General features: G+C 33.4%; 1 protein-coding gene across 7 annotated transcripts in view; it reads left to right on the top strand.

Annotated features, from left to right (window-relative positions):
• Zmym4 (zinc finger MYM-type containing 4) overlaps positions 1-24,678 on the top strand; it is a 145,833-nt gene that overhangs the window by 56,448 nt on the left and 64,707 nt on the right. For 5 of the 7 annotated variants that reach the window (XM_058570904.1, XM_058570907.1, XM_046468903.2 and 2 more), the window contains exon 2: positions 2,652-2,697. The exons of 1 other annotated variant lie outside the window; for it this stretch is intronic. In XM_058570904.1, the coding sequence (XP_058426887.1) occupies positions 2,652-2,697 (46 nt within the window). Of the gene's footprint in view, positions 1-2,651; positions 2,698-24,678 lie in introns of those variants that run through there. One more of the 7 variants, XM_058570909.1, reaches the window with a different exon arrangement.

Raw genomic sequence — 24,678 nt, 5'->3', positions numbered from 1 at the left:
CATGTGCAAGGCACTGGGTTTGATTCTCAGCACCTCACATACGTAAACAAATAAATAAATAGACAACTAAAAAATATTTTTTAAAAAAGAGGCAATGTTTTAGTCTTTGCTTTTGTTTTGAGAGATAAGGAGGGAAGGAGAGGCAGGAAAACAAAGAGTCTGATTTTGAGCCTGTAGAGGAGGAACTTTAATTCTGAAATCTTTGACATTTTGAAAGAGTGTTTTCTGAAGTTTTAACACCTGATTCTTTCCTCCCTCCCCCTTTTTTTTTTCATACTGAGAATTGAACCCATAGGGTGCTTTTCCACTGAGCTACATTCCCAGTCCTTTTTATTTTTTATTTTTGAGACAGGGTCTTACTAAGTTTCTGAAGTGCTCACTAGGTTGCTGAAGCTGGCCTCAAACTTATGATCTCCTGCCTTAGCCTGCTGAGTCACTGGGCTTGCAGGTGTGTTCCATCATATCTGGCAACACCTGATATTTCTGTCTAGGTTTATTTCCTGAGCATTGATCAGTTGCTATTTCTTATATCCAGAGTAATTTTAATTGTTTTCCCCATTTTCATTTTAATATTTTCCGTGTGAAATTGTAGAGGGTCTAAATTACATTTTTTTTCTTTTTTAGAACAATATGGAAGTTATTCATTGTTTGTGTTCTGGCTTAGATAAGAGATACAGTCTGATCTTAGGAGTTAGGTTTAATAGCTCATCAGAGGAAAAGATTATGCCCCACACAAAATCCCTTAAATCACTCATAAATTATAGACATACTTCCTCTTGGTATTATTATCAGTGCCATTTCTTTTCCTTATAGCATTGTGCAAGATTGTCATTTCACTGGTTGAACATAAGGTAAATTACCTCTGGGCAATATTTTATAAAAAGCATATTAACATTTTTAAAAAATATGGTGTGTGCTCCCCTCCCCCCATGCTAGTTTATGCATTTAAAAAAAAAAACTCCTCTTACTTTTGGAATTCTGAAGTTTGATCAGGATGTATCTTTTCCTCCTTCTCCCATTACATCTTTGGTATCAGATGGGCTCATTGAATCTTAGATATTCATATTTTTAGTTCACAGAAGTTTTGTTTTGTGTCTTCTACTTCTTCATTATTCCTTTCTTTTGGGGTGCCATATATACGTGTGTGTGCATGCGTGTATATATTTAAGAGGTGTTGATGGACATAATACCTTTATTTTATTTATTTTTATGTGTTGTTAAAAGATTGAATCCAATGTTTCACACATGCTAGGCAAGTGCTGTACCACTGAGCTACAACATCAGCCCCTTGGGGACCTTGGAGATTGCTGTAAGACCTATAGTTTAATCTTCATATCACTCAAATTATTGTTTCTAGTTTTTTGTATTTTTTTAATTGATCAATAATTTTTCCATTATTTTACCCCAAAAGTTTTTATTTTGGCAGTCATTTTCTTGTTTCCAAAGATTTTTCTTCTCATGACCTCATGTAATTAATGTTATTATTTTTTGTGTGTAACCTCTTTCTCAGATTTAACTTAACATATTTCTTAGACGTTTCTTTTTTTTTTTAGACGTTTCTTTATTGTAAATTACCTGTTTTCTTCTTGAGTGGTTTTCTGTTTGTTTACTTTGAACCTTCTCTTCCACGGAATTAATTTATTTTAGAAACATGGAATATTGTTTATTTATTTTGTGCTCATATTATTAATATCAGGTACTGTTTATCTATACCTACTATATTTTATTTGCAGTTATGTAGGTAGTTTGGTAATTCTGTTTCTGTCTTGAATGGAGTGGCCAACTCTGGGCAAGGTTTATCAAGAAGTGATGTTCTTGTGTTCAGGAGTCTGGAATACTAAGATTTCTTTAAGTAAGGAGTCCTTTAAAGACTTAGGGTGGAGCATACTACTTTCTTTAATTCCTTGGTAGAATTACCTATGTTATAATTTCTTTTCCCTCTGTGTCTGTTTTTAGGGTCTAGAATTTCCTCAGACTTGACTCTACTTCCCTGTAATATGATTCACTTTCATTTTAAGAACAACAAATTTCTGCCTTTAGCCTAAGAACAGAAATTGTCATTGCCAATTGTTCTGTTAAGGTTTTTTTAATATATATTTTTTAGTTATAGGTGGACACAACTACCTTTAGTTGTTATTTTTATGTAGTACTGAGTATCGAACCCAGTGCCTCATGTTGGCGAGGCAAGCGCTCTACCACTGAATGACAACCCCAGCCCCTGTTTAGTTTTGATAAGTTTTTACATAGTTCTCCTTAAGAGTTAGTAAGTTCTTAAGTGTTAACTATGCTTATTATTATTATTATAGATATATATGATCATCCTCTTGTGTGATTTATTTTAAGAGTGATTAATAAGATAGGGAATGTAATGTATTTCTTGGGTTTGGTTTGAAGAACTGTTTTTGGTCATCCTAAATTTTATTTTACTCCATTTGGAAATGTTTTTGTTTATGTTGTTCATTTGCATAATTTGGCTTGAAAATTAGAGCTCCTTGGGGAATAGGGAAGGATACAAAGAAGTATGAATGAAATGTGAGGGCTGGGGATAATAGCTGAGCTGGCCCTGGGTTCAATCCCCAGCACCAAAAAAAAAAAAAAAAAAAGATTATGAGAATAACGTTACTTTTCTCTTTCCTTTTTTGCTTTTTCAGTTTGAACAGAAAAGTGGTGCAGTTTTTGATGAAATTGTAGAGAACTGTAAGTACCATTTGAAAAAAAAATCTTTAGACAGATGAAAGTCTAGACAAAGCATTTAGCATTAGAGTGGTTAGTGCTAATTTATGTGATGAACCAGTTATATTTAATCTAGATCTCATCACATCCTTTCAGTACTTTTAGCAGATTAATTTGAATAATAAGAGTCTTGCATTTTATTTTCCAAGAAATATTTTACTCTCAAGTTATTTATGTGTTGAAGTATAATAACACTATGTGCTAGTGTGAATTATATAGAAAAGTATATTTATTATTTTAAAGGTTTCTACTTTTTTTACAGCATCTTTCAATGTTCTCTTTAGAATCTTTGTGCTATAGTATTTTAAAGAATTCTTTGTATGATTATAAAAGTAATACATTCAACTTATAGTATAGAAATCAATAAAGTAGAAAGTAAAAACCTTTGTCATTACCATTCGCTAAAGATAACTGGCTTTAAGAGTTTAATATATATCTTTCCAGACTTTTTTCTATGAATATATATGTATACACACACACACACACACACACACGTGCGGGCATACACACACATATAGTATATGGGAATTTTTTTATATGTGCAGGAATCCTATGAATGCCATTCTTGCCTTTTTCTTTCAACTGCATAGAAATCTTTGTGTGTCAATGGATATAATCCTTTTGCATTCTTTTAAATGGCCACTTAATATTTTATTCTTTGGCTATATTGTAATTCAACCAGCTTCCTCTTTTATACATATGTAAATTATTTTCAGTTTTTCATTATTATAAACAATACTGGGTAAGTTTTCCTCTACATGTCTTTGTATATTTGTTAAGGTGTTTCTGAAGGATAAATTCTAAGAATAGAATTGATAAATCATTAAAGGATGTGTTTGTGTTTGTTTATGGAGTGTAACTTTTGTCAATTAGAATACTTCAGCGGAATGTACCTTTCCTTTCCTTTTTTTTTTTTAAGTTTTCATCTACCAGAAGAATCTATGAGTACCTTGTTTCTTTTTGGAATTTGCTAATATTTTGAATGTTTACATTTTTTAAGTTAGTCTTAATTTTTTGTTATTTGATATCGATAGTTAACTAATTCTTATCTTCAGTGGATTTAATTATTGTTGCTGGCAACAAAGTAGATTAGCTAGTTTATCTAGAAGAAACACTTTGATGTAAATTTGGTATTCTATAGAATTTAGAGTGGAGGTAAAAAAACAAATTTCCTCCAGTGTACTCAGCAAAAGATATCAGCCTATCCTGTCAGAAAACAGTTATATGCCAATGACTTTTAGTCTTTCTGTTTAATTTGTTTTTAATTTCAAGTTCCTAGAGGAAACATTATTGATTGGACCACCCTGATTCTGATGGTCATCTTTGAACCAATTATGTATCAGGAAAACAGTCAAATGTTAAAGCAGAGCTTTTAGGACACATTCCTCTGCCACTATTTCTTCTTTTCATTAATTTTTTGTTTTGTTTTGTTGGATTGGCATTCGAACCTAGAATCTTATGCTTGCTAGGCAAGTACTCTACTATGAGCCACATCCCCAGCCTTCTCCAAATAATTTTTTGAAAATATTTTTTGTTGTAAATGAACACGATACATTTAATTAATTAATTAATTAATTTTATGTGGTGCTGAGGATTGAATGCTAGGCAAGTGCTTTACCACTGAGCTGCAGCCCCAGTACTTACCAAATAATTCTTGCATACATGCTCTAGACATGTCTATGCTTAAGTTTGTATATTGGTAATGGAAATGAACCAAAATTTCTGATGAAGGTTTTAATCTGATGCTCTATTTTTTAGTTTTTGCAATAAGAACAATCTTAAAAGTGGCAACAGGAATTTCTCTTAAGAGCTGTAATCAGGGACTAGGGCTATAGCTCAGTGGCAGAGTACTTGCCTAGCTGTGTGAGGCACTTCATTCAATCCTGAGCACCACATAAAAACAAACAAATAAAGGCATTCTGTCCATTTCCCATTACAAAAAAGTTTTTTTTTTTTTTAAAGCTATAATCAAGTGGCTATAACTAGAGTCTTATACCTAACATTTAAGTTTATTTAATTTTTGGAACCAGGGATTGAACTGAGGTGTGCTTAACCACTGATCCACATTCCCAGCCTTTAAAAAACAACAACAACAACAACAGCCAACAAACAAAAAAAGAGACAAGGTCTTTCTAGGGTGTTTAGAGACTCCTTAAGTTGCTGAGGCTAGCTTTGAATTAGCAGTCCTCTTGCCTCATCCTTCCAAGCTGCTGGGATTACAGGTGTGTGCTACTGCACCTGGCTAATAGGGCTTTTTCTTTCTTTTTTGTTTTTGTTTTTGTTTGAGAGAGAGAGAGAGAGAGAGAGAGAGAGAGAGAGAGAGAATTTTAATTTTTTTTTTTTTTTTTTTAGTTTTTTTCTGCGGACACACATCTTTGTTTGTATGTGGTGCTGAGGATCGAACCCGGGCCACACGCATGCCAGGCGAGCATGCTACCGCTTGAGCCACATCCCCAGCCCTAATAGGGCTTTTTTACCCCAGTCTCTCAGGACATTGTTAAGCTAGAGAAGGGCTAAGGATGTAGCTTAGTGATAAGAGTTCTTGGCCCTGGGTTTGATTCCTAGCACTGCAACAGAACAAAACAAAACTGGAGATGTACAAGCAGTCAGTTTTATACCAAATATCAGATATAAATAGTACAGTGTTTCCCTTTTTCTCTCCGTTTCTGGTAGTTTGCCATTAAAAGGATATTGGAAGGGGCTGGGATTGTGGCTCAGCGGTAAAGTGCTTGCCTAGTATGAGCGGGACACGGGTTCGATTCTCAGCACCACATAAAAATAAAGGCATTGTGTTGTATCCATCTATCTAAAATAAATAAATGAATAAATAAAAAAAATACATATTTTTTTAAAAAAGGATATTGGAAGCAGAGAAGTGACTCGTTTTAAGGGAACACTTAAGCCTCTCTCCATGAAGATTTAGAAACCTTATCCAGGATTGGTAAGGGCATACTGCTATCTAATAATATTCAGGATACCAAAGATGGTTTCAAGGTCTTACACTTTGTCTTGGGATAGATGTCTAGAAAGAAAAGAGATTTATCGTATTCTAAATTGACTTTCCAGAGATACAGTATGTTTAATGAATGGGATTTAAAAGAAAAAAGGCTAAAACATTTTTAAAAAAAATACTTATTTTTTAGTTTTAGTTGGACACAATACCTTTATTTTATTTATTTATTCTTATGTGGTGCTGAGGATCAAACTCAGGGCCTCGCACATGCTAGGCAAGCATTCTACCACTAAGCCACAACCCCAGTCCAAGGCTCAACATTTTATGGGTATGAAGAGAAGGTGTGGTTGCCCATCTTGTTCATTTTTCAGGAGAATGTGTGCTGTGGGTTTTTTGTAAGATTGGTAATAGAGAAAGTGACTGATAACTGTGAATCATTCATGTTCCCCCATCTGTTAATAGTTTATGCGAAGTGTGAAAGAAGTTCAGATAGTATAAAGAGATTATTTAACGTATTCACGTAGCTGTTTTCTTAAAGACTTTTCATTAAATGACTCTGCGATAACCAACTGGTCATCCAGCAATAGTTAATTTTGTTTGTTTTTCAGTACTGGAGATTGTTTTTCAATCACTGAGCTACATCCTTTTTATTTTTTGAGATAGTCTCACTGAGTTGCTGAGGCAACTTTTTGCCCTCCTGCCTCAGCCTCCCTAGTTGCTGGGATTACAGGTGTGCCCAGCTTAGCAATGTTTAATTTTCTAAAGATAGAGCAAGTTTATTGAATATAATAAACTTGACAACTTCAAAGGAAAAGTAAAAGCATTATTGATTTGTTGTGGAAGATGTTGTTTGGATGAAAAAAATCTATTTTGATTACTTGCAGTGAGTACTAGTTTGTGGAAAAACCTTACATGTATTATTCTTTAAAATGATATTTATTATTTTCGGATATTAAGCTTAACTATATAATAGAAACATGATAGAAATTTATTTCTCATAATCAAGAAGCCTCGATTATAATATGGGTTTGTAGTTTTCAGGAATCCAGGGGCCTTCAGCTTTCTGTATCACAACCTTAGTGCATGGCTTCCATTTTCGAGATATCTTGGTGTTCTAAGATGCATGATGTTCCCTGGGGAGGAAGGCAAAAAAAAAAAAAAAAAAGCACACTTCTTTTTTTTTTAAAATTTTTTATTTTTTAATATTTATTTTTTAGTTTTCAGCGGACACAACATCTTTGTTTGTATGTGGTGCTGAGGATCGAACCCGGGCCGCACCCACGCCAGGCGAGCACGCTACTGCTTGAGCCACATCCCCAGCCCAAAAGCACACTTCTTAACGCAATTAGGACTTTTTTTTAAATGGAAATTCTACCTGTGTGATTGGGTGTACATTTCATTGCCCAATCTAGCTTCAAAGAAAGCTGGAAATTATAGTCCTGTAGCTGAGTCTGTGCCAAAAATAAAATTGAGGATCTCTTAGTAAGGAAGAGAAGGAGAATTGTTATTAGTGGGCATTATCTGTCTTAGTAACCATTTGGATGAAGATAATATGGCTGTCTTCATTTACTAAGGAAAAAAAACTAAGGTTTAGAGATACCATTTAGCTTTTAATTGGAGTCAGGATTTGAATGCAAGTTTACATAACTCTAAAGCCCCTCCTTTTAAATTTTTCATTATCTATTTCTGAATTGCCCTGTAATTCATTGGAGTCACAGTTTTTTGAGAATAACAATTATTTGATAGAAATAAAGGTATTTGTAAAGTAGCTTTTGAAGCATATTAAAGATATTAACTATGATTGAGGATTTTCTTGTTGCTTATGGGGGTCTGAATTATATCTGCCTTATCAGTATGGTTCAATTTAAGAAAATTGATACAATTTTAAAAAAGTAAAATGTAAGAAAACAATAAAAAGAACCGATAATTGAAGTTTTTCCCTTTTAACCAGAACTGTTTACATATTTTTGTTTACATAGTTTATTGTTGAGTATTTGAATTCTTCCAACATTATGAAAGACTATTATCCTTATAAAAATGTTGAAAAGAAACCTAAAGTTTCTTTAGGGATGTAACTTGAGAATTGATAGAGCCTTAACTGAAAAACACCTCACAGTTCTCTACAATTTTTAATTCATTAAATAAAAACAAAGGTTCTTCTTGAATTGAGCATATTGACCAGTAACCAGTGTAAAGATGGACTAAACTAATTTTTATTTTATTTCTGTATTTTTGTGAACAAATTACAGCTATGTTTCAGTATTGTTATCAATAATACTGAGTAGTGTCAGGGAAACTGAAGACATAAGTTGTATGTGGAATTTAGTTCAGGTTGGTCAGTAAGATTAGAGGGTGATAAAAGCATATTGTAAAGGTTTTGAATGTAAGACGATTCTGACCTGTTTCTCTGATGGAAGATGAAGAAATAGAATGTGACCATTTAGAACACATGTACACAGAAACATATGGATGAAGTAGTCTAATGTCTATTGATTATTTATTAACTTAATAGTGTGTATATTTGAAACTTATTTATGTTGAATTATTTAGAAAATACACTTGGTCCTCCGTATTCATGGGTTCTGTATCTTTGGATTCAGTAAAGCTCAGATAAAAAATATTTGGGAAAAAATTGCATGTGTACTGAACTTGTAGTGTTTTTCCTTGTCATTTCCCCTAAACAATAGGCATAACAACTATTACATCATCTTAGATATGATACGTAATCTGGACAACTTAAAGTATACAAGAGGATTTGCCTAGTTTACTTGCAAATACTATGCCATTTTGTCATATAAGGAACTTGAACACCTGAACACCTTGAGAGTTTTGTTGTTTGTTTGTTTTTTGGTACCAGGGATTGAACTCAGGGGCACTTGACCACTGAGCCACATCCCCAGCCATTTTATATTTTATTTAGAGACAGGGTCTCACTGAGTTGCTTAGCACCTCACCATTGAGACTGGCTTTGAACCCAGCCACTGGGATTACAGGTGTGTGTCACCATATCCAGTACCTGTAGATTTTTTTTAATCTATGAGGGGTCCTGGAACAAATCCTTCATGGATACTGAGAGATGACTTTACTGGTTTTCTTCCAGTTATTTTGTGAAAGTTAATTATTTAACTATGTAATGTGTGTTTTAGAAATTTGACATTTTAATCTTAAGTGTTGGTCTTAAAGTCGGTTGACATAGTTTTCCAGGATTTTCTAAATTGTGTAAGATAGAACATATCTTGAATTTTCATTCTAATTACTACATGCAGTTTAAACCACCTGAAATTTGATGTAAAATATTAACCATTTTATTATGCTCAAAGACTAGGTGGCTCAGGTATTTAGAAAGGGATCACTCCCCATCCCAAAACAATGCTTGGGTCTTGACAGATGATTTGGAGGCTGGGGGTGACTACAGTAGCCTGGAATAACCTGGAAGTATAGTCTGGAAGTTTATTGACTTATGTCTGGTGCATGGGCTAGGAGGACTCAAAGTATGGAACAATGACTTGAGCACCGGAAAATAGTCTGAGCTTGCTTTCCTCATATGTAGTCTGACTTTTTTTAGTGGTGGCTTGGGGATCCCGCACAAATTAGTAATTCAGTGAGTAAGGCAGAAGTTGGATCATCTTTTTTAGTAGAACTTCTGAAGTCTCAAAATATCACTTCTACCACATTCCATTGGCTACAGGCAAGTCATAGGCTTGCCCAGGTTCAGAAGAAGTTGCAGAGTCTTCATCTTTATAGGAGGTGGTCTAGGTCACATTTTGGAAAGCACATGGGGTGTGACGTAACGTGGCCATTTTTATGAAATTACAATGTGCTGTCACAGCATGGAATTCTGCAATTGAATATTGCATTCTAAACCATAAAGTAGGTTTTAAAAAATTTATGCTAGGGGGCTGGGGATATAGCTCAGTTGGTACAGTGCTTGCCTCGCATGCACAAAGCCCTGGATTTAATCCCAAGCATTGCCTACCGCCCCCCGCCCCCCAAAAAAATCATACTGTATATCTGTAAATGAATTTCCACAGCATTAGTCACTTCCTGTAATACATACTCACAAATTGCATGAATCTGTTCATGTATGATTTTTTTTTTTTTTGCATTTCTGCTGGTTTGTTCTTTCCATGTCATCAACCCTATCCCTTTTCACAGTTCACTTCAACAACTTTGTAGGTAGCCTTCCAAGTTCTTATCAATGCTCATAAAATTATTAGCCATAAACATACATAGATAAACATACATAAGAGTTTTGAGTAATATTTTGTTTAGTAAAAGTGGGGTCATATTAATAAATGGGATTGATTCAAGCTAAAACGCTTCTTCTCAGCAAAAGCACAATCAGTGAGGTGAATAGAGAGCCTATATCTTGGGATCAAATTTTTATGCCTTGCACATCAGATAGAGCACTAATCTCTAGGATATATAAAGAACTCAAAAATCTAAATACCAAAAAAACCCAAATAACCGAATCAATAAATGGGCCAAGGCACTTCTCAGAAGGTGATATACAATCAGTCAACAAATACATGAAAAAATGTTCAGCATTTCTAGCATTCAGAGAAATGCAAATCAAAACTTCTCTAAGATTTCATCTCACTCCTGTCAGAATGGCAGCTATTGAGAATACAGACAACAATAAGTGTTGGCGAGGATGTGGGGAAAAGACACCCTCATAAACTGCTGGTGGGACTGCAAAATGGTGCAGCTTATATGGAGAGCATTATGGAAATTCCTTGGAAATACTGGGAATGGAACCACATTTTGACCCAGCTATCCTATTCCTCGGTTTATAACCAAAGGACTTAAAAACAGCATACTACAGGGACACAGCTAATCAATGTTTATTGCAGCACAATTCACAATAGCTAAACTTTGGAACTAACCTAGATGCCCTTCAGTAGATGAATTGATGAAGAAACTGTGGTATATATACACAATGGAATATTACTCAGCATTAAAAGAGAATAAAATTATGGCATTTGCAGGCAAATGGATAGAGTTGGAGAATATAATGCTAAGTGAAGTTAGTTAATCCCAAAAAACCAAATGCCAAATGTTTTCTCTGTTATAAGGAGGCTGATTTATAGTGTAGTTGGGAAGGGGAGCAAAGGAGTATTAGTCAAACTCTAGATAGAGCAAAGGGCTTGGGGTGGGGGAGGGAGGAAACATGGAGCAGAAAAGATGGTGGAATGAGATGGACATCATTATCCTAAGTACATGTATAAAGACACAATGGTGTAAATATACTTTGTATACAACCAGAGATATGAAAAAATGTGCTCAATATGTGTAATATGCATTCTTCTGTCATATATAACAAATTAGAATTAAAAACAATTTTAAAAAGTGGAATCATATACATACTCGGTTTTACTTTTCTCTTCCAAAAGTACTTCATGATACCTTTCCATCACAATTGGAATAGCTGTAACTCTTAAATTATATAATATTTTAATTTAAGTCCACAATAAGTCTTTTTCTGCCTTTGTTTTTAAGGCATTTACATTGTTTTAGTGTTTTTTTTCTCTTTTGCCATGAAAAAAATGATGCATTTAGAATCCTTTAATATATGTCCTTATTTATTTGCGATTTTTGTATTTGTGCATAGATTCTGAAGAGTGGAGATTATGGGATAAAGGAAATACCTAATTTTAATAGGTATTGGTGGACTGCTTTTAATCTTTAAACCTAACATTTTAGCCAGCAGTATATAAGAATACTTTGTCCCACTCATTAGTATATATTATACCTCTTTGTAGTATTTGGCAGTCCAGTAGATGTACGACATCTGAGTTAACATTAATTTGCATGTTCTTCAGTCTTATTGAATCAATATGTTTAACATTTGAACTTGTCTCTATTGTCTAGCCATAAATATTTGTTGAATATCTTTTGCTTGTTTTTCTACTTTTTTTTTCATGCCAGGTTGCAATCTCGTTTCATATTATAATAATTGTTAAGGTGAGTCATAGCATATTAAAGTAAACATTTTAAAGAAAATTTGGGTATACGCTTAAAAAGATAGACAATCACTGTATACCTTCAGTGTTTTTAACTTTTGAAATGCATAACTTAAGGCTCTTGAAAATGGAGGCTGGTGTCCTGATTTCTCTTGTTTAACTGTCTTTTTTGTTATCTTTTGTTAAGTAAGTATTTTAATATTTAAAAATTTCAGCAATTTGAAAAGTAACATCTGGATTTGTAGTCTTGGTTGAGGAAGTTTTTCTTATCCCTTGATTATATGGTGTCCTAGAATTTCTTAGAATTTTTAGAAATCTATTTTTATAAATTATTAAATAAGCACAAAAATATAATGAGAGATTAAAACGAAATCATCGGCTTCGCTACCTAACTTAAAAAAAGTATATTTTTGGGCTGGGGTTATGGCTCAGCGGTAGAGCAGTCGCCTCTCGTGTATGAGACCGTGGGTTCGATCCTCAGCACCACATAAAAATAAATAAACAAAATAAAGATAAAAAAAATGAGGCTTTTAAAAAAAAGTATATTTTCATACTTTTGATGCCAGTTCTCCAGTCCCATATAAATAGCTAGATCTTCAGAAAGTAATCACTATTCTAAACTTTATTTCCTTACTTTTCAAAATTGTTTCACCATATTATATAATATACTTCATTTTACTTGCTTTTGAGCTTTGGATTGTTTTGAATCATAGTGTATATGTTACCCTTGCTTTTTTTCCATTTTATATTCCTGAGATTTGGCTGTATTGATGTTTGTAGTTTATTCATTTGTCACTGACATATGATAATTCATTATGTAAAAATGTCACATTTATTTATCTGTTTATTTAAAATTATGTTAAAAACATAACAAAATTTATCACCCCAAACCATCATAAGCATGAAATTCAGTAGTGGTTAACTGTATTCACATTGTTCAAGATGAACCCTTGCATCTTATTATTGTTCACTGAAACTCTGTGTTCAGTGAACAATAAATCCCTATTACTCCCTCTTCCCAGCTCCTGACAACTACAATTTTCTTTTTTCTTTTTTTTAATTTTTTATTGTTGGCTGTTCAAAACATTACATAGTTCTTAATATATCATATTTCACACTTTGATTCAAGTGGGTTATGAGCTCCCATTTTTACCCCATATACAGATTGCAGAATCACATCAGTTACACATCCATTGATTTACATATTGCCATTCTAGTGTCTGTTGTGTTCTGCTGCCTTTCCTATCCTCTATACAATTTTCTTTTTGTTATTAAGAGTTTCACTTCTTTAGCTACTTCCTATAAGTAGAATCATACAATATTTGTCTTTTCTTGTTGAAATATTAACTTAGGATAATGTTCTTAAGTTTTATCTTTGTTGAAATATTTGTCAGAATTTCTTATTTTTTAAGGCTGAATAATATTATGTGATATGCACATATCACGTTTTATTTATTCATCTATTCTTTGATGGGCATTTGAGATGTTTCTACTTCTTTGCTGTAGTGAATAACATTGCAGCAAAAAATGGGTATGCAGATATCTCTTTGGGATGTTGACTTCATGGTTTGTTTTTTTTTTTTTTTTTTTTGGGCTGTTTGTTTTTGTTTTTCAAACTCAGAAGTGGGATTACTGGATCACATATAATTCATTTTTAATTTTTTAAGAAACTACCTCACATTTTTCTACACTGGTTAGAAGAATTCACATTCCTACCAGTGTTGCAGAAGGGTTTTAATTTTTGTACATCATCAATACTTGTTATTTTGTTTTTGATAGTGTCTATCTTAATGAGTATGAAATGGTGTCTCATTGTAGTTTTGATTTGCATTTCTTTAATGATTGGTAATGTTGAGCATCTTTTCATATGCTTGTTGATCATCTTTGAAGAAATGTCTCTTAAAGTTATTGGCTATTTTAAAATCAGATTGGTTTTGTTTTTGATGAGTTGTAAGAGTTCTGTATAAATATTTCCCTTTATCAGATATATGATTTGCAGATATCTTTTCTTATTCTGTTGGCTATTTTCTCACTTTATTGATTGTTTCCTTTGATATAAAGTTTTCAAGTTAAATGTAGCCCATTGGTAGAGCACTTGCCTTGCATGTGTGAGGCATTGGGTTTAATGCTCATTACCACATAAAAAATAAATACAATAAAGGTTATTGTGTCCATCTTCAACTAAAAAAAATATTTTTAAAAAATGTTGCCCATTTGTCTTATTTTTGCTTTAGTTGCTTGTGCTTTTGGTGCTATATCCAAGAAATTGTTGCCAAATCCAGTATCTGGAAGCTTTTCCTCTGTTTTCTTTTAGGAATTTTATATTTTAAGCCTTATACTTAAAAAATATATTACAATTTTAAATTATATTATTTTGTCTGTAGATTTCTTGAAGCTTCAAGTTTTTCTGTTATAATCGTTTCTTCTGTGAACATTTATATGTATTTTTCCTGATAACAAAAAAGTACCTTGTATGAAATTCAGTGTAAGATGTATTTCTTATGGTGGGTCTCTCTCTAAAAAAAATTTCGAATCTGTAAATCTAGGGCAGGGACTGGCAAACTTTTTCTATGAAGGATCAGATAATAAACATTTAGACTTCATAGGTCATATAGTCTCTGTTAGAGCAATTAGCTATGCCTCTGTAGTACAAACATAGCCATAAACAGTGCATGAATGAATTAAATTAATTCATTTTCATCAAAGCTTTATGGACACTAAAATATGAATTTAGTGTAACTTTTGTATCAGGAAATGTACTTCTTTTGATTTTTTTTTAAGGCATTTGAAAGATGTGAAAATAAATCTTTCCTAATAAGGAATCCCCAAAGAACAGGTGGTTCTTGAATTTTGTGTCCGCATAATTTACCTCCCAGAGTTGTAGAGCTTATTTGAGAAGGTGATTGCATAAATATAAAGTGTGTAAATTCCCAAATTTCTAGTAATGCAAAACTTTATTCCTACAACACTCAATTTATCAGACCTTCAAACTTTGTCAGTATGGAAAATGCAACATGGAATTAGTTTTGTGTTAAATTTGCATTTCCCTGATTAATAATTATTATTAGTAATAATTAAATATTTAGTTGAACATTTAAAATTGTTTATTGGCCAGAATTTATTTCTCTTGTGAAATGACTGCTCAGTTAAATATATTGCTCACTTGCAATTGGGTCTTTTCCTTATTGAATTGTAGGAGATTTCTAAATATTCTGAAAAGTTAACTTACTAGTTACAGATGGTGCAGATAATGCTCAATTTGTGTCTTGTCTTTGTAGAGTCTTTGCATATGCAGAACTTGATTAAATTTAATATAATTGAGTGAAGATAAATGTATTAGTCTTTTCCTTTGGTTTACATTTTTTCCCATCATTTTATTTTAGAAAATCTTGCCTGGTCTGAGATCAGAAACATGAATAGTTTTATATATATATATTTTTTTAACCAATGCTTGTTGGTTTTACCTGTTGCATGTAGCTGTTGAATCACCCTAGATTAATTTTTTATAAAGAACTGCTTGGGGAACTAATTTTATCTTGTATCAGAAGGTTAATGAATTATCTTATCACCATTTATTAAATACTGCCTCCTTTTCTTAGTGATAAGGCTGAATATTTGTGAGGCTCCCCCCCCCCCCATGCTTTCTCAGTTAATGTTCCAGGGGACTGATTATTTATTCATGTGCCAGTACCATGTTGTTTTAATTGATTTAGCTATATAATAAATCTTGGTAATCTGATAGGACATATCCCTGAAAATTGTTCCTCAGGATATTGCCTGTTCTTGACTATTCATGTTAGAAATATCTTGCTAGCTTTTTTTTTTTTTTTTTTTTTTTTTTTGGATATTGGGGATTTTAACCTAGGAGCACTTAACCATAGCTCTTTTTATTTTGAGACAGGGTCTCACTAAGGTGCTTAAAGGGTCCTTGGTAAGTTGCTGAGGCTGGCCTTGAACTTGGGGATCCTCCCTCCACAGCCTCCCAAGTCAAGCAGCATGGACCATGCCCAGCTCTTGTTAACTTCTTAACAAAACCACATAATGAAAACTTAACTTGGAATTTAATAGGAATGTCATGTTTGATGATATTGAGTCTTCCTCTCCATGAACTTGTTATTGCTTTGTTTTTCTGCTTTAACATTTTTTTTAGTAAAAATTTATAATTCTAGAAAAGATATTATAACACCTCTTTAATTCATATTTTAGCTTTTAAGCCTCATTTCATTTGGATGTTGGGTATGTTAGGGGTTTAGTTTTTTTTAGATGGGTAGCCTGTTGTTCTAACACATAATTCTCATCTAAATAGTTCCATCTTTTTAACATTGAACTGAATTGATACCTCTGAGATATATTAATGTTTTATTTATGTTGGGATCTATATTTGGGATTTCTGTTATGTTCTATTAATATATTTATTGCTATGTCAGTACCATATTTATTTTGTTGGATATTTGTTTTAAGTAGTCCCTTTCTTCCCCAAAACTGGGCATTGAACCCAGGGCCTCACACATACTGGTCAAGTACTCTACCACTGAGGTACCTGCCAGTCCTTTTGAAATTTCATTTTGAGACAGGGTCTCTCTGTGTTACCCAGACTGGACTTGAACTTGTGATCCTCTTGCCTTAGTGTCCTGAGTTGCTGGGAATAGAGATGTGGGCGAGTATGCCCTAAAAAGTTTTTTATTACTATATTTTAATTGAATATTTGGTATAGACATCTGTCTGCTGAGGCAAGTCAGTGTGTGTTTGATTTTTTTGCCTTTTTTTTTTTTTTTTTTTAAAGACTTATCTTGCTATTTTGGTTAGGCTTGAACCTCTGGACTCAAATGATCCTCCTTCTTCAGCCAAGTAAGTAGCTGGGATTCCAGGTCCATATCATAGAACTCAGGATTTTTTTGTTCATTTGTTTTGTTTTATTTTTTAAGCTTTTTATTAAGGCACTAAATTTTAACATAGTTTTAAACAATACAAAAATATTATTGGAGGGATTTGGGATATAGCTCTGAGTGGTAAAATGCTTGCTCAGCATGGATGAGGCCCTGGGTTTGATCCTTAGCACTGGTGGGGGGGGGGGGGGACAAAGTTGGAATTCTAATTTACAAAAGCATACATTTATCTATTACTTTGGGAAATAAACAGAATTTTTATTTCATATTGTATTATGGGCCACATCTTATTATACAGATCTTGTTTTATGTCATTCATTAAAATTTTGATTGTTTTCAAGTAATAAATACTTTATACTTATGTCATTTTGCAAAATATCTTTATTTTATTTATTCATTTATTATTTTTATGTAGTTCTGAGAATGGGACCCAATGCCTCACACGTACTAGGCAAGCGCTCTGCCACTGAGCTAGAACTCCAGCCCTCTCCTTATGTCATTTATACCAAAGTATTTTGTTACCTTTGAAAATGGAGTATTTTTCTAATTTCCAGTTTCCTACTGCTGGAATAGCCTAAAAATTTTATACAATTCTCCTGTTAAATCTTTTTAAAAAAATATTTCCTTAATTGTAGATGGACTCAATATTTTTATTTATTTATCTATTTATTTATTTTTATGTGGTGCTGAGGATTGAACCCAGTGCCTCACACATGTGAGGCAAGCACTCTACCACTGAGCCACAATCCCAGCCCGCCCCTGTTAAATCTTGTTGCTTTTAAAATAAACTTGAGTCTGTAATGATCTAGACAAAAACCATATTATTGAATAGATTTTTTTTTTTTTACCCCCAGTGGTTGCTCACATATAATTTCATTGGTTTTGCTAAAACTTGTAGGATTTCCTGAAGTAATAATCAAGGTAATAGTTACTTTTGACTGATTTCCTGATTTCACTTAAAGTAGTTATTGCTTTTTGTCATTTGGGGTTAATTTTTGTTGGTTTCTGTCCAGTAGGCTTAAGCTTTATTACATTAAAAAATATTGTCATTTTATCCTGAGAAATTGCTGAAGAATATTACTATTCCCATGTTGTTGGCTTCCATTTGCTAATGTTTTCTTTTTCTTGGGTTATGTATATTGAACCAGGGCTTTGCTCATGCTAGGCAGATTCTCTACCACTCAGCCATATTTCTATCCCTGATTTTGCTAATATTTTCTTAAGGATTTTCCTGTCAAAATTTTTGTTAATATTGGGATTATAGCTTCATTAATTTTTTAAAAAGAATTCACCAGTGAAACCAACTGGGCCTGGAGATTTCTTGAGGTGAAGGTTTTTTTAAATTATGCATTCAGTTTGAATTGAGGTAATGTTAGTCACATTTAATGTTTAATCTTGTATCTGTTTTGATAAGTTTTCATGGAATTTATCCATTTGATTAGGTTGTCTCTGTCTTTTGAATTACAGCTATTTTAGTGGGATTGGGTGGGGTTGGATAGTGACATCTCATTGTTGTAAATTGCACTTCCTTGATAAATAGGACTGTTCAACATCTTTTCATTTTGTTTATTGGCCTTTCCTAAATGCTAGTTTATGAAGCCTGTGTTCAAATTTTTGTCCATTTTGAAATTTGTTGTTCATCTTTTTGTTTCTTAGATGTAAAGTTTATTTATATACTTTGGATGTCTGTCAATATAGATTGATTTATAGCTAGAAATAGATGGGTATATTTCTGTATCTTTCTCCATCTACATCCGTCTCATCTGAGATTTGCCTTTTCATTATCTTAATAGTATCCTTTGTAAAGCACAAGTATTTAGTATTGATGAAGCCATATGTTATTAAAATTTTATAGTGTGTGCCCTTTGTGTGTTAATAAATATGTCCTAAAATCATGAAGATTTTTTTAACTTTTTTCCCTAGAAACCTTAAATTTTATATTTGGATCAGTAATCCATTTTGAGTTAGTTTTAGTATGTAGTATAATGCAAGAGTCAAAATAAATATTTTGCATTTGAATATCCAGTATGGTTCCATTTATTAAAGGGATTTTTTTTTTTACCTTTATTGATTGATTGATTTTTTTTTTTAAGAGAGAGAGAGAGAGAGAATTTTAATATTTATTTTTTAGTTTTCGGTGGACACAACATCTTTGTTTGTATGTGGTGCTGAGGATCGAACCCGGGCCACATGCATGCCAGGCGAGCGCGCTACCACTTGAGCCACATTCCCAGCCCAAAATTTGTAACTGAACTTTTTTTTTTTTTCGGTGGTACTGGGGATTGAACCCTCCAGGGCCTTGTGCCTGTGAGGCAGGCACTCTACCAACTGAGCTATATCCCCAACCCGGATTTTTGTTTTTTCAAATTGCTTTATCTACATACTTTTGTTGCATATTAGTTGGCCTAATACATTTGAGTCCATTTCTGGACTCTTTTCCATGAATCTCTATGGTTTTCCTTAGGTAATACCATATTATCTTGGTTAATTTAACTTCATATTAGATCTTCTAAGTCATTATTTTCAAAGTTGTTTTGCTATGCTAGATCTTTTGCATTTCTGTATTATAACATTTAGTATGAGCTTGTCAGTTTCTTAAAAAAAAAAAAAAAAAAGGAAGAAGTGCTGTGTCAGGCAACAATTTTGGAGGGAATTGATCTAAATAATTGTAAGTCTTCCAGCTAATGAAACATGATAATGTCTTTCCATTTATTTAGATCCTCTTTAGTTTCTCTCAGCAGTGTTTTGCAGCTTTAAAGTACCTATTTTGTACATATTGGACTATCCTTATAAGTTTCTTAGTTGTAAGTGAAAATTTTTTTAAAAAATTAAATACATTTTGTTGTGGTATAATTTACTGATAATAAAACTTAAGTTTTCATTTTGAAATAATTTCATACTTACAAAGTTAGTGTATGTCATCCAACTCTGTTTTTTTTTTTTTTTTTTTTTTTGGTGATTCTGAGAAATGAACCCAGGGGCACTCAACCACTGAGCCACATCCCCAGCCTCTTTTTTTTTTTTTTTTTTTTGTATTTAGAGACAGAAGTCTCACTGAGTTGCTTAGGGCCCCACTAAATTACTGAGGCTGGCTTTGAACTCATGATCCTCCTGCCTTAGTCTCCCAAGCCACTGGGATTAGTATGCCACTGTGCCCAGTCAACTCTGTTTTTTTTTTTTTTTTCTTTTCCCTTTGGCTGTTTGCAGAGCTTGGTGCTGATAAAGCCAAGGTCGTGGGTTCGTCCCCGTATGGGCCACCAAATGTCGCAGTCTGGCTGGGCACAATTCAGGAGCCACTTGTCAAAAGAAACGAACTTTATTTTTAGAACCACACACGCCAAACAAAACAGCTCCTCAGGAAAAACCTTCAGAGCCCAACTGCCACCACAGGCTTCCCACAAGCCTCTCAACCTCCCCCACTCCTCCTGCTCTTGAGGCTGATTTGCTGGGTCACGTGGGCAGAGCCAAAAAAAGTCCCCCAATGAGCAGCTCCGTGGTCTGAAAGGGCAGGGAAACAGCCCAATGAGCATCACCGCAGAGGAGCCAATCAGTTGGCAGCTAGAAGTTTGCTGGGGCCGCTGTGAGCCAATCATCAACTGGCAGCTGGAAGTTTGCTGGCGCCCCTTTGGCTGTGGCCCCTTCAGCTGTGGCTCTCAATAGCTGTTGGCATTCTTTGCATTGCATACACATTTTAGAGTATAAATTTCTACAAAGAAGACACAAGGAATTTGATTGGAATTACATTAAGTCTATAGATTAATTTGGGACAAATTACAAAACTTATATAGCCTTCCTATCCATGATCACGATATATATCTCTGTTAAGGCCTTAAATGTCAAATCAATATTTTGTATTTCTCAGTATACAGTCTTTCCCTTATTTTGCCTACTGTGTGTGTGTGTGTGTGTACTTGCATGGGCTTTTAAATATTTTGTCTGGATTTCTTGCTCATGGATGAATTGAGGGACAGTTTACCTTGAAAGAGAGCCAGTTAATCCTTCCTAAGCCAGTGAATTCTAAAATCATAACTCATCTTTTTTTTTTTTTTCTTTTTGTGATACTGAGGGGCACTTTTCAAGTTCGAGGCCAGCCTCAGCAACTTAGTGAGACCCTGTTTCAAAATAAGAAACAAAAAGGGCTGGGATGTTGCTCAGTGGTAGAGTGCCCCTGGGTTAAATCCCCAGTAGCTAAACAAATAAATAGTTTCTACTTTTCTCCTCATCGAGTTCTTGTTTTCCTTTATTTTCTTTCTCTAAAGAGTGATTGTTGACTTTTTTTTTTTTTTTTAACATGGGTGTTGGGGTGTGTGTGTGTATGTGGGGGGGTGATGCAGTTAATTTGCTTTGAATTAGTTTGATCTTTTGGGAGCTTGGTTTTTTAAACTTCTGAGAACAGCTCTAGAATTGATTTCATTGTAGAAGTTAAGTTAGTTTAGCCCTGTTTTTAGTGTGCAACATTTTAGAGATCCCTGTTGATTATCCTGGGTGTTTGACAAGCTTTCTTTCCCCCCTCCTCCTCTCCCTGTCTTTATTTTTCTGAATAGTGTTTAGGCTTATAGCAAAATTGAGTTGAAATTATAAGGAATTGCTGTACCTTTCCTACCTCCCTTACCGTAGAGCCTTCCCCAACCATGGATATCCCAAACTGTAGTTAAGTTTTTATTACAATTGACAAGTTTACAATGACACATTATTGTCACCCACAATTCATAATTTACATTAGGGTTCCCTCTTGGTGTTCATCATTCTATGGCAAATGTATCATGGTGATAATATACAGAATAGTTTCACTGTTTTAGAAATTATCTATGTTCTATCTGTTCATCTTTCTCTTCCCTCTAACCTTTGTAAACGACTAGTCTTGGACATAATACCTTTTTATTTATTTATATATTTATTTATTTATTTGGTGCTGAGGATCGAACCAGTCTTTTTACTTTCTCTACCCTTATGCCTTTTCAGATTGGCCTTCTTCATTTAGTACTATATACTGTAGATTGTCTTAGTTGATAATCGTTTTTTTTTTAAGCAGACAATAATCCGTTATCTAGATTTATCAGTGTATTTAGTGACAAAATCTCATCACTCAAGGTTAATCTGAATTTAAAAGTATCCACATCCTTGTGGGAACACCAGTTATTTTTCATCTTATATCTCTCTGATAGTTGTTCTGTATTCATCCTTACAGAATTTTACCTAATTTTAGTGTAGCTTAATGTCTGTCTTTTCTGAGTATTTGTCTCTTCCCTGGTAATTTGTTCAGCAAATACCAGCTGCTGCTACCGCTTTCTCAAACTCTGTATCTTGTGTTTTCAGATTATTGAGCCTGGAGTGTTCTTGAGTTTTCCCTCTCTGTACCAGGGTTTTCTAAGTTCCCTGGCTAAATGCCAAGGTGAACATAGGGCTCACTTAATTTGCTTCCATTTTCTCAGCCCTTTCTGTCTTATGTTCCTTATTTATACTCTGAAAAGAGATGTTACATACATTTTGCCTTGTTTTTAGTTATTTATAGCAGGAGAATTATTCTGCAAATAGTATCTGTACCTTGGCTGGAAGTGGAGTGTTTCACAGTTACTATTTTGTAGCTTGTGTCTCATTTACAATCTCTGTTCTTTTGAATTTAATTCAGGTACAGTTCTATGAGAATTGTCCCTAAGTAGTTTTGGAACCAAAGGATAAACTGTATTTCTTGACTGTGGCCCGAATATGGTTTCTCTCCTCTTCTTCTTCCTTTTCCCCCTCCTCTTCTTGCTCTTTAAATATTTGTTTCTTCATCTATTTATTTAGTGAGTCATGCTAGGTATTGAACCCAGAGCCTCATGGATTTTCATGAACCTTTGAAAATGTAAAAGAATTCCTTACTTAGAGATCATTTAAAAAAAAAAAAGAAAAGCCCTTAGTCAGGGACTGTAGTTCACCAGCCCTTACAATAGATAAAAGTTATTCAAAGAGAATTTTTTTTAATTAAAAAATTTTACTGTCGAAGATAGCGTGAGCTAGTAGAAGTGGTGTGTCTTGTGTTTAATGGTTTCATGAGAGTAATAGAATTATGTTGTCATAAACTTACTGGTGTCATCTAGGGGGAAAAAAGTACAGGTTACTCTGTCTCTGCTGTTTAAAGGCTCTAAAAAATGTATTTAAACATAGCTTTTTTATGGATTATGAAGTTTCAGATTAGACATTAGATTCAGGACTTGGACTGATCTTTGCTTATCTAAACAGAGATAGATACCAGGTAAATCGTGGGTGCCAGGAAAGGAAAGAAGATAAAAATAAAAATTCCTAACTATGTTACAGAAATTTTTGAATTAGGAGGAAGGATAGCTCCAAAAATTAGAGCACAGTTGTAGCTGTCTCCTCTTACCTCTGTGGTATTATGTTTCTGCAACTATTGACATAAATAAACTTTTGCTTTTGTTCATTTTTGTTTAAGTATTTTATTCTGCTTATGAAAGTAATATGCTTTTCAAAATACTGGGATATTAAAATATATATAAAAGTTTTGGAGCCAGGTATGGTGGTGTGCGCTTGCAATCCCAGTGGCTCAGGAGGCTGAGGCAAGAGGATTGAGAGTACAAAGCCAGCTTAAGCAACTTAGTGAGGCACCTAGCAAATCAGTGAGACCCTGTCTCTAGAGAAAATATTAAAAAAGGACTGCAGATGTAGCTTAGTGGTTAAGCATCCCTGGGTTCAATCCCTGGTAGCCTAAAAATGTTTTGGGGCAGTAAGAGACCCTGGGCTCAATTCCTATCTCTGCAAAAAACAAAACAAGAAAACCTCAGAAGAAAAAAAAAATTTTACTCCATAAAATATGTGATTTTTTAAAAAAAATTTTTAGAGAGAATTTTTAAGAAATACTTATTTATTTTTTAGTTTTCGGTGGACACAACATCTTTATTTTATTTTTATGCGGGTGCTGGGGGGGATCGAACCCAGCACCCTGCGCCTGCCAGGCGAGCGCGTTACTGCTTGAGCCACATCCCCAGCCCAAATATGTGATATTTTATTGTAGTGATATGCTTCAGCTTTAATAGGCCATTAACAATTTTTAGGTACATGCTGAATGTTTGGATCATTTTATAGATACCTCTGATCTTCTTTATCATAAATATCAGTGATCATTCAAAAAAGTAAAATCTGTTGTCTGCATCTGTCCTTTGAAAAACACATGGTTATTTTATATTTTTATAACGTACTTTATAATTTTTAGCTTATCTACTTTGTACAAGTAGACTTTAATTGGTAAGATCAAACTCATATCAGAAATATTTCAAGTGTCAACATCTGTTAATCATCTTTTATTTATTATGCTATAAAATCAGAATTGATCTAAATATTCCACTGATGTCAGCTTTAAATTTTTTTTTTTTGAAACCTGTTAGGAATATATTTTACATTGAGACTATATATGCTTGTGCACATGTGTACATGTGTTCACAAATGTTTCTTGTAGCTTTGCTTATTATAATTCTATATGGTAAGCTTGTGCTTTCTGGTCGTTCATTTAAAAGAAAATTCTGGCTGTGGTCCACTAATATGTTGATACCTGCAGTTTGAAAGCAGATTGAAACATATTCAATATCTTGTCCTATTTTCGTGAAAAATTTTCTCTTGGTCACTGGCCTATTGATAAATAAAAGTCTTTTTTTTTCAAGCATTTAGTAGTTTCCCAAACAAAATTCATCATGCTTACTAAGAGTCAGTTTTGTTTGTTCCCAAATTTGTTTATTAATATTTGTCATATAATTAAATATTTCAACTATGTCCTTTTTTACCCAACTAAAATCGTCCTTTGAAAAGTGAGCTGTTGTTTCTGTGAATAATTTGAATGCTTTCGAAACACTAGGTGAATCAGTAAACATATGAATGTGTGAGTGACTCTATGATTCTAATTTAAAGAAATTCAATTGCAGTTATAAAGATGATTTGTTATTATTTATGCAAGAAATCCCATTATCAAAGTTTTGACTGATCACCACATGATTTGCAAATGTGCTTCTGTATGTCTTAAATAAAAATAAGCATTTTAGGCATTTTATGCTTTATGTTTAATGATTTCTGGCTTTATATAAATATTATAAGCTGTTGAACTACATTTGTGATCTTACAGTTTAAAGAGATTTTTATTTAGGGAATTGTTATA

Source organism: Marmota monax, unplaced genomic scaffold (genome assembly GCF_021218885.2).
Source record: "Marmota monax isolate L192 unplaced genomic scaffold, Marmota_monax_Labrador192_F-V1.1 WCK01_AAM20220418_F8-fsc00008, whole genome shotgun sequence".
NCBI lineage: Eukaryota > Metazoa > Chordata > Mammalia > Rodentia > Sciuridae > Marmota > Marmota monax.
This window is presented reverse-complemented; position numbering and strand designations above follow the sequence as displayed.